We start from the raw sequence: 10,331 nt of genomic DNA, 5'->3' as shown, positions 1-10,331 counted from the left end.
AAAGTTAAAAACTGATGGGTAGAAGGTGGATCAGGTAGCGGGAGCCGCGTGTAAACGTCAACTTTGCCTGACAAACATTACCCAGGAAATAAAGTCTCCACCACAGAACTTGGCCGTTCTCGCTCGTCAGCCATTTTGTATCCCTGTAGTCCGGACGGACGGTTAGAGGAAGCTCGGCGTCGAAGAAGAAGCAAATATTGAAATGCTGACTATTTTATCTTACCATTGCACTAGCATTGATGTGTGTTAAAATACTTTTCTTTGTTTAGGTGTATGGAATTATTGGTGCGTTGGTTGTCGGTTTTGTAAATTATACAGGTTGATTTGGGTTAACTCTTGTTTACCCTTTACGTTGGAGCTAACAGGCTAGTTTTTCTTTAGCCAGTTAACTGGCAACTTTCCTGGCGTTAGTGTTCAGACGCTAACCTGTAGTGAAATGGCGGCCAACACGGCCCAAGCAACCCCTACAGGAAACTGGTAATTCACCCCCTTACATTCTGGTATTAAATGTAATTAATTAGAGGTAATATTGTATGTTTTATATATATATTTGACATGTCAGTTTCAACCTATTGCACAAAACACCAGTTCAGATGGGTGTAGACAAGCTAGGCCTGCTAGCTTACGGCGAGCAGGCCGCTGAAGCGAGTAGAAAGCTAAAGACGTTAGCTGGTGGTTTTCTTCAAAATAAGAACCGTGAATATCATTTTAAACGGTCTCTGTGTGATAGAGGTGGCCCCGAGACACGACACGAACGATTACTCGTGTTAATGTCATCTATTTAATGTGTCAATTATGTACGATGAGAAAAACGGTAGGTTTGCTAAATGTACAGACGAGTTCACCTAGCTAAAATGTTTCGTTTAAATTATTTTAAAAGGTCTTGATGTAGTGGAACTATTAGCCTCTTTTACGAGTTGTTGTGGACGTATTATATTATATGACCTGAACATAAGAAGCGCTTTTTCTTACGTATTTATTTTTACATAGAGCTAAAAATAAACGCCGAATGACGCAAGAAACGGGCAACAAAATAATTGAACCCCAAACTATTTACTGATTGTGGTTTTAGTATGAGAATAAAAATAATAATGTAAATGTCAGCATACGAGTTAATCAAGGGATGGGTGGGGTGGAATATTTTAACATTTAGTTCACATAATAAAAGTAAATCATCCTAAGTTAATGTTTCGCTCAGAACAGGTGTGATGCCGCTAAATTTTTAATAATGTGCCCTTAAACGACGAACCAAATGGAATTGGATCATTTTTATTTAAAGATGATGGCAAATTATTACGTTTGTCTCAAATAATTGCAGCCAGATGAAACACTTTGTGTAAAAGTATTATAGGACATAAATGCTTAAGGGAGATTTCCTATAATCTTTATGACTTTTTTGCTCTTTTTTATTATAATTTTCAAAGTAGTCCCTAAAGCAACCATGATGTGTTTTCTTACATTGATCTCAGGCCTTATGGGCCTTCTGGAGACAGCCATGCCCATGAAAATCCAGAATGGGAGAAAGCAAGACAAGCGCTTGCATCTATCAACAAGAACCAGTCCTCTTCTAAGTCTGCACAAGACAACAGAGCCACAGCAGAGGTCTGTGTTTCTATTGGTTCATATTTAGGCTATTTTCTTTGTTCTCGTATCACTGAAAAGGTTTATATGTTTGTACTTACAGACAGCCCAGTTTCAGCCTGGAGCAGACTCTGCAGCCATTTCCCAGCAGCAATATTATCCATGGTACCAGCAAACTCCGCAGCATTATCCTGGTTACACATACCCCTACAACTACTACTATCCCATGGGACCTGTAAGTTTACAAATAACACATTATCGCCGTCAGAATTTAAAGATTGGAGTCCCATCAGTTGTCTCACACTGGTGTGTGGTGAAATTTGTCCTCCGCATTTGACCCATCGCCTTGGGCAGCGGTGAGCTGCAGACACGTCCCTGCTCGGGAACTATTTGGTGGTTTAACGCCTCAGTCCAACCTTTTATAGCTGAGGCATTGGGTCACATTTTTAAGGTCTTTGGAAGGACCCGACCGGGATTTGAAGCCCAATCTCCCAGGGCAGACACTCGTACCACTAGGCTGCTGAGCTGGTTATTTCACAACATTGCTAGGAATAAATGGCCTGTATTTGATTTAGCACCTTCTAGAGTCCTGGAACCCCCCAAGGCGCTTTACAACACAAACAGTCATTCATCCATTCACACACACATTCACACACTGGTGGGGATGAGCTACGATGTAGCCACAGCTGCCCTGGGGCGCACTGACAGAGGCGAGGCTGCCGAGCACTGGCGCCACCAGTCCCTCCGACCACCACCAGCAGGCAACGTGGGTTAAGTGTCTTGCCCAAGGACACAACGACAGCGACAGACTGAGTGGGGCTCGAACCTGCAACCATACGATTACGGGGCGAGCACTTAACTCCTGTGCCACCGTCGCCCCAAATAGATTTATTTGGAAACATTTTATTACTGTTGAGTGTTTGTCCTGACTTTTGGGCTTGATTGCGTTTTCATAAATTCTTATTGGTTCAATAAAATTCTGTTTTTGTTGAACATGAAAGTTCCTAAATTAGTTTTTGTTGTTGAAAACAGATGGGCCGTTCTGAGCCACATTTCTGTGGCTCCTTCCAGCTCTGACAGCCATCCTCTGAGCCAACGGATTATTATTATTATTATTGGTTTACAGCTGCTGCACCTCTAAACGAGGCAGCAGAAAGGGGCAGTCATCGGGATTGAGCATGTGTGTACAGCGGGCCCAAGCTTTCCCCAAAAACAATAACATTCCCGTAAAACTGAAACGAACTTTGCATAACGAGTTCGATTTTGTTGTTGTTGGTATTGCCTTATATGTGCACACATTAGTGTCAGATTCCTATTAAAGTCATTTACAGTTAAACATAAATTATATCTAGTTTTTACTTACTTCCAGTATGGAGCTGCATATCCACCAAGTCAGTATGGTGTCTCACCAGGACCATATCCAGGAACTCCAACTTCCAGCCAGGTACACAGCATCAGGAATAAGTAGTAACTAAGTTATTTGTCAGCATGAGTAGACATTTTGGTGCTCATTCTCTTGTAATGTTCAAATCCTGTTTTTCACAGCCTCCCCCGGTGCCTGGAATGGAAGACCAGACCCCCAGCTACACTTCCCAACCTCAACCACCTCCACCTGCTGCTCCACAACCACCCCAGAGCCCAACAACCCCAGAGAACCCCCCACCTCCCCCACCCCCAACCATCCCCCCTCCACCCAATTCCCAGTATCACCCTCCAACTTCACAAAACGCTTACAACACCAACAACACCATGACGTACCCAACCAGTGACCCCAGTCAAATGCAAGTCTACAACCATTCCCCGGGAAGACCAAACTACACTCAGGGTTTCCAAAACAACTACCAGTCCTCTCAGAACAACTCCCAGCAGCTGCAGAACCAGTACTTACCAGGACTGGGCCGGGGAGAGACCAACAAAAACCAGAAACAGGGCCAGCAGCTCTGGCACCGCATGAAACGTAAGATTAGCTGTTTTTGCTCGTTTTGTGTGTTAAACATTTTATTTAAGAGCCTCATTTCTCCTAGCTGCTAATGCTAGTCGTTGCTTTTATCCTTTTCAACTTGTTAAGAAAATAAAAGTTTGTTTCAACACTTGTAGAGGCACCAGGGGTGGCTCCCGTGAAGTTTAACATTTCCAAGAGGCCCTATCAGGTTCAGTGTGCCCCAGCTCCCAACCAGGCTTTCCCACCAAACGAGCAGCCCCCAGGGTTAAATCAGACACCTTTGTCTCCAGCTGCGGCCGGTGCTGCTCCTGGAGGTGCTCAGACACGGTGAGAACCAACATGTCAACCCTACGTCCTTTTAAATGTTCCTCGTGCTGTTTTAAACTTTTTTGACTTCAAATTCTTGGTCTCCAGACCCCAAGACTGGCCCCAAGCCATGAAGGAATATGTGCAGCGCTGTTTCACAGCCTGTGAGACGGAGGAGGACAAAGATCGGACAGAGAAGGTGCTGAAGGAAGTCCTGCAGGAGCGGCTAAAGGATGGTTCTGCCTACACCATAGACTGGACCCGTGAGCCGTTACCAGAGTGAGTCTGAGAGAGATAACTGATGGAAAGTTGATCGTTTTGGGTCGTCCTTCATAGGATGTCTGTCGTTTAACGTTGTTGTTTTTCTGTAGATTTAAGTTGAAGCAGTCTAGATGGGAAGCTGTTCCTCCCCAGCGAGCGTCGGATAATTCAGTTGGCCGTGGTGGAGGTGCAGCAGCCGCCGCTCGAGGCAGAGGTATCGGACACAGATTGGGCCACTACAGGAACATTTTCTCTCAGAGGAGTCCATCTTCTAGTTCATCCCGATCCTCCTCACGCTCCCCGTCGCCTTCACACAGCCGACACCGAGACCGCAGCAACCAAAGACACCGGCGCAGGTACGGTTCAGATCCCGCCCCTTTTGTTTGGACTCTTTTGGGCATCGGGTGGATTTGTGTCTACAGCGTTATCGTCTACCCTTTCAGTGACTCCGGCTCACACTCGGACAGCAGCATCTCCAGTGACCTACAGCCTCAGCCGTCGAGGCGAAATCAGAAAGGAGGACGCGGTCGCGGGGGCGATCGGGATAGAGCACGTGGGGGTGGTGAGAGAGGGCGAGGAAGAGGAGGAAAATCCAACAGAGGAAGGCGGTAAATACTAAAAGATTTGAATCATCTGCTGCTGATTTTCACGAGTGGGAAACAAGATTTGTGTTTATCTTTCAGAAATATGGAGGATTCTAATTCCGCTGTTAAGAAGAGGAAAGGAGGGAATGCCGGTTTGGATTTCCACGATCCCAACAGGGAGGCCAAGAAGCAGAACAGAGCGGCCCGTTTCCACAAGCAGCTTCGCTCAGAACCACTGGTTCTGTCCATCAGTACTGTGGACCTCCCTAATGGAACTCAGGAGAACCTGAGCTGGGAGGACTGTCCCATCGTGGGGTCGTGTCAGGACATCACAAAGCCCTACCTGAGGCTCACCTGTGCCCCCGATTCATCTACTGTGCGCCCCGTCCAGGTAGTTTTATTTTTTAGTTGACAGCTTCATCAGATGGTTTTTGGTCATCAGCCACACAGTTTTAAGACTGAATGTAATCCGTTTAGGTCACTTATTTTGATTCAGGTGACATTTTATTCATGTAGATGAAGGTTCTCTGTTGTCCTCTTGGGTCTAAAGAGGGTTTTTACTAGGGTTGAGCCGGATGCTCGTTTCAGACGAGTATCCGGTACGGATAAAGCATTTTTGACGAATACGAGTATGAAACGAGTAAAACTCGTAAATATCAGTAATCGTGCTGAAGGAAAATCCTGACTGTCTTCGTGCTCTGTGATTGGCCAGTCATAGAGCACCTGCCCCTCCCTACACACAAAACTCTGCAGCCAGGAGCTCAGTCCGTCCGGCCCATCCACGCACGCACACACAGACAGTAACGGATCTCTGTGATTGCTTCACTGTTGCTCACGTTTCTTCAGAACTCCCTAGGTTTTCCTCAGCTCGCCTCTTTCGGTTGAACATCTAAAGTTAATTTTTTCGTAACATACGTGGTGCATTTGACAAGACGGAGCTGAAAACGGCTCGTGCTGCGTCGGTCACTGCCTCCGGTCGTCCGTGTCTCTCTCTCTTGCTCTCTCTCGCTCTCTCACACAAATGCCAAGAACGTTTAAAAAAAAATCTGTTTAATCAAATTAAAATAAAAAAGTTGCCTATTTCTAGTATTTCATATTTCCTAGTTCCTACTGCATGAGTTCAGATGTATTAATTCATGCACTTAAACAATATTAATCAGGGTTTCCCCCAGCGCTTTATAAGCCTGGCGACCTGCCAGGCTAAGTGTCATGCCCCCCTCCCCGACCCTATCGTGTCAGCTGACACGAACGGCACAGCGAAAGTAGAGTCCTCCATCAGCTGATACTGGTGAGAAACAGCAGCGGAACATGTGGAACACCCCCCCCCCCCCCCCCCCCCCCCCGACTGCAGAATCCCCCAGGCTTACCTTATTTTCTGGGGGAAACCCTGATTAATGTTCTGATTTTACTGAAAAACTTGTTCTGTAATGGTTCCTTAACTATTGTGATCAAAACTATTTAATCTCAGTTCTGAGGCTGCTCTGTAAATAGTTTTAAATGAACACACATAGCAACTTCTGATCAATCCATATCAATTTCAGACTTAAAATAATGTATTGATGTAAACCACACCCACTTCCAGGTTATGCCACGCCCACTCCGAGTAGAAGAAGAAGAAAAGATCATTTCTATAGCACCTCTCAAGATAAAAATCACGAGGCGCTTCACAAAAACAAAAAATATAAAAAAGCATTTAGAAAATGTTTAAAAATATATTTAAAATGAGCAAAAATAGACAATTGTGATTAAAAAAAGTTGAGAAAGAGCGAGAGTGAACAGGAAAGAGGGAAATCAGTGGATCCTGAGGAAGGTGGAATAGGTGGGGAGAGCAGAATAAAGAGAGAGTGGTGAAGAAGGTCATACAAAAGCCAGTTTGAACAGGTGAGTCTTCAGCTGCTTTTTAAAGGAGACCACTGAGTCCACTGATCTCAGGCTCAGGGGGAGAGAGGTCCAGAGTCTGGGGGCCACAGCAGCAAATAATCTGTCTCCTTTGACCTTTAGCCTGGTGCTGCACAACCAGTAGGCTTTGATCACCGGACCTCAGGGACCTGCTGGGGTGTAGGTACTAAGAAGATCACCAATGTAAGATGGTGCTTGTCCATGTAAGGCCCTATAGACCAGAACCAGGATCTAGAAATGAACCCTGAAGTTGACTGGAAGCCAGTGAAGCTGGAGGAGAAGCGGGGTGATGTGGGTGTGTTTGGAGGACTTGGTCAGAAGCCGAGCACAGGCGTTCTGAACCACCTGTAGACGGTTCAGGGAGGTTCTGCTCAGACACGTGAAAAGAGAGTTACAGTAGTCTAAGCGTGAGGAGATGAAGGTGTGGAGAACTGTCTCAAGTTCAGAGCGGGACAGAATGGGACTCAGCTTAGCAACGTTCCTGAGATGGAAGAAGGAAGAGCCAACAAGAGAACTGACATGAGAATCCAGGGTGAGAGCTGGGTCAAAGGTCACGCCAAGATTCCTGACAGAAGGTTTGGTGTGGGAAGCAAGCTGACCAAGAGAGTCTCTGACTTTGGGAACCAGCTTGTCTGGGGCACAGATGAGGATCTCAGTCTGATCTTCATTCAGCTGAAGAAAGCTCCCAGCCATCCAGGTTTTGATAGAGTCTAAGCAGGTGTGTAACAGCTGCAGCTTAGACATCTCATCATGTCTCACAGACATCTTAAATCAATTTCCCTCTGGGATTAATAAAGGATTTTTGAATTGAATTGAATCATGGGGCTTAAAGGAGATGTACAGTTAGATGTCATCTGCATAAAGATGGTAGGAGATTCCTTTGAAGGAGCTCAGGATGAGCTGAAGAGGAAGCGGATAGAGGAGGAAGAGTAGAGGCCCCAGCACAGAACCTTGTGGGACACCATGGGTAAGAGAGGTGGTGGAGGACCTAAACTTGGAGACGGCCACAGAAAAGTAGCGCTCCGAGAGATAAGAGGAGAACCACTCCAGAGCAGATCCTGATAGGCCTACCCAGTGAGTACAGATACAGATGGTGGTGTACTCGCTCATTCCTAGTTTTTACCAAACCTTCGTACTTTCAGCCACATGTCTTATTTGATTTGTTTGGTTTATATCAACACTAATTGGATCTTAGAAGAGAGGTTAATGTTTTCTAAGACCGCAGGCGGCTGCTGATTCTCTCTTGGTTGTTTCTCTGATTAGAAGCTTGTCGGGTTGGTTCGGTAACGCGCTGCCAGCTGAGGCAGATCATTTATCGCAGTACTTCGGAAATCCCAGGATTTTTGTTTATCGACTCAAAGTGGTGTTCCTTTTTTGGGGAGGGGGTGTTGTCTGTTCACATTGCTCACAAATAAAAGGCAGAGCAAGAAGTTCCATTACTTGATTTGGCTTTTCACTGCAGGTGCTCAGGAAGTCTCTGCAGGCGGTGAAGGCCCACTGGAAAACCCACCAGGACTACGCTTACGCCTGTGAGCAGATGAAGTCCATACGTCAGGACCTCACGGTTGGTGTTGGTGTTTTTATCCACCTGGCTAACGCGGTTCTCTTTGGTGTTTGTGCTAATTTTGTATTCATTCATTTTCTAGGTCCAAGGGGTTCGTACCGACTTCACAGTGGAAGTGTACGAGTGTCATGCTCGCATTGCCCTGGAAAAGGTGACTCGTGCTGTTGTGCGATCATAGCCGTAGCATTATTTTATCGTTTCTAACCGAATGTTGTTTTCAGGGAGACCACGAGGAGTTCAACCAGTGCCAGACGCAGCTGAAGGCCCTCTACAAGGACAATCCCTCCGAGAACATTGGAGAGTTCACAGCTTATAGATTATTATATTACATCTTTACTAAAAACTCTGGAGGTGAGCCTTGAGCTTTGTGTCGGAGGTCCTTAGAAAAGCAGGAAGTCCTTTGAAGTGGTTTCATGTTGGCTGTCCGTCTTTCCCTTCAGACCTCATCACCGAGTTGGTTTATTTGACCCCAGCGCTGCGGCGGGATGAGTGCGTGGCCCACGCTCTTGCGCTCCGCGCTGCCTGGGCGTTGGGGAACTATCAGCGTTTCTTTAAGCTCTACCAGGAAGCCCCGCGCATGGCTTCCTATCTCATTGACAAGTTTGTAGAGAGAGAACGAAAAGTCGCTCTTCGGGCAATAGTCAAAACGTAAGCTACGCTCCAGAAAGCGTTCTCATCATCTGAAGTGTTTTGTGCTAATCCAGGCATTTTCCTTCCTCCCTCTCCAGATTCAGGCCTGACCTGCCAGTGCAGTGTGTGCAGAATACCCTGGGCTTCCCGTGTTTAGACTCCTGTATGACCTTTTTAATCGGTCTAGGTGTCACCTTCACCCCTTCTGACCCACAAAAGATAGACTGCAAAACCAGCACAGCCTCTTTGGCTGCTTCCTGAGGGGCGTGGGGGGGTAGCTCAGTGAGGAGAGTCTTACGGGTCCCTCATTTATTCACAGCAGCACACTTGAGATAGAGCAGAGGCAGGAACACACAGAGTAATCTGTTTTCTGACTCAGACACAGGAAGATAAGGGACGAGTCACCTCATTAGCCTTCAAAGAGAAGGATAGTTTGGGATTATGTAATCTGAGTACTGAGAAGTCAGATCCAGATCAGGGAGGTCCCCTTTCCCTTCCCCCAAACAGATTTTAGCTCTAACGGTGTTCTGCTATGTTTCTTTCCTCCCTCAAGTCAGCAGCTTACCGACCTGAAGATTCAAGTCCTGCCATTGAAAAGGAGATCTCAAACAGCTCCTCGTCCGTCTGTCTCCCATTTCGAGATTACAGAATCACATCAGCACCGATCTTCATTTTTAGAGACTTGAGAAGGTGCCAGAAGTTTACCCGTGGTGGTTTGTATGCCGTGTATCTCCAGTTGGCTCCTAACAGAGATGGACTGAGGCTGGAGGTCTCTGCTGGTCATGGATAAAGAATAGTTTTCCAGCCCTGGTGAGAAGTCTGAGTACGGTGGGCATTGACTCTGCTTCCAAGTGTTCTTCATTGAGATTAAAGCTTCGTTTTTCTGGAAGTGGAGCTTCTGGATGGAAGTAACAACAGGCAGCGTGGGTTTCTGCCTCCGTCAGCCTCAGGTAAAAGTTCCTGCCTGCACCTGGAGTCCAGCAGCACAGCGACAAAGTCCTCCCCGAGTTGCAGAGCGAGGAAGCATCAAAGGGAAAACCCAAACCATCGGGAAGAAGAACCGGTTGGTTTGTATTCTGCGTCTGGGTCCGACGTCTGCAAGGCTGGTAAGAAAGAGACTTCTGGAAAGAGATGGATGATGGCGCAGAAGGGATGGAGCCTCGCATTTCCTCTTTAGTGTTGCATCACGTTTAATTTCTACTCAGTTCACTTTCTGTGATGTTGGCCTTTTTTTATTTTTATTTTTTAACAAAATGGTGAAAAACTTGTGGAATTAGTCGGGATTTAAGGAGCAAACATGGAAAATTTCCCACGACAGTTTAGCAATCTTCTAAAATCCCTGACTATATTAGACTTTCAGTCTAAATGAGTGCTAAGCTGATGGTAATTTAATAAAATAAATGTGCGTTTCCCTCATCGTTATAAACCCTGTGGAGTTTACGCTGCTACGTGGAACAAAAACAGTATTTACTGGGGAGCACCGGTGGTGATTGGCTGAAGAACATCGGTTTTCTCAGGTTTAGATTTCAGCTCCAGTATCTGCAGGCTGGCTTTGTTCCTCATA

At 46.1% G+C, this 10,331-nt stretch overlaps 1 protein-coding gene across 1 annotated transcript; it reads left to right on the top strand.

Annotated features, from left to right (window-relative positions):
• Positions 1–203: 203 nt before the first annotated feature.
• Positions 204–9,051, top strand: leng8 (leukocyte receptor cluster (LRC) member 8). The gene is made up of 15 exons (XM_054741364.2): positions 204–477; positions 1,470–1,602; positions 1,685–1,816; positions 2,951–3,025; positions 3,127–3,538; positions 3,679–3,850; positions 3,938–4,108; positions 4,201–4,446; positions 4,534–4,698; positions 4,774–5,065; positions 8,036–8,137; positions 8,220–8,288; positions 8,359–8,488; positions 8,578–8,785; positions 8,866–9,051. The coding sequence occupies exons 1-15, from the start codon at positions 437–439 to the stop codon at positions 9,026–9,028; spliced, it is 2,511 nt and encodes an 836-aa protein (XP_054597339.2). The 5' UTR covers positions 204–436; the 3' UTR covers positions 9,029–9,051.
• The last annotated feature ends 1,280 nt before the right edge of the window (positions 9,052–10,331 follow it).

Source organism: Nothobranchius furzeri, chromosome 5 (assembly GCF_043380555.1).
Source record: "Nothobranchius furzeri strain GRZ-AD chromosome 5, NfurGRZ-RIMD1, whole genome shotgun sequence".
Taxonomy (NCBI): domain Eukaryota; kingdom Metazoa; phylum Chordata; class Actinopteri; order Cyprinodontiformes; family Nothobranchiidae; genus Nothobranchius; species Nothobranchius furzeri.
Note: the sequence above shows the minus strand (reverse complement) of the source record. Positions and strands in the feature narration are given on the sequence as shown.

Excerpts from the sequence above, each read along its gene's own strand:
- leng8 (XM_054741364.2), top strand. The coding sequence starts at position 437 with ATGGCGGCCAACACGGCCCAAGCAACCCCTACAGGAAACTG. Across the intron at positions 5,066-8,035 it reads CTACTGTGCGCCCCGTCCAG|GTGCTCAGGAAGTCTCTGCA; the intron begins GTAGTTTTATTT and ends TTTTCACTGCAG. Across the intron at positions 8,138-8,219 it reads CCATACGTCAGGACCTCACG|GTCCAAGGGGTTCGTACCGA; the intron begins GTTGGTGTTGGT and ends TTCATTTTCTAG.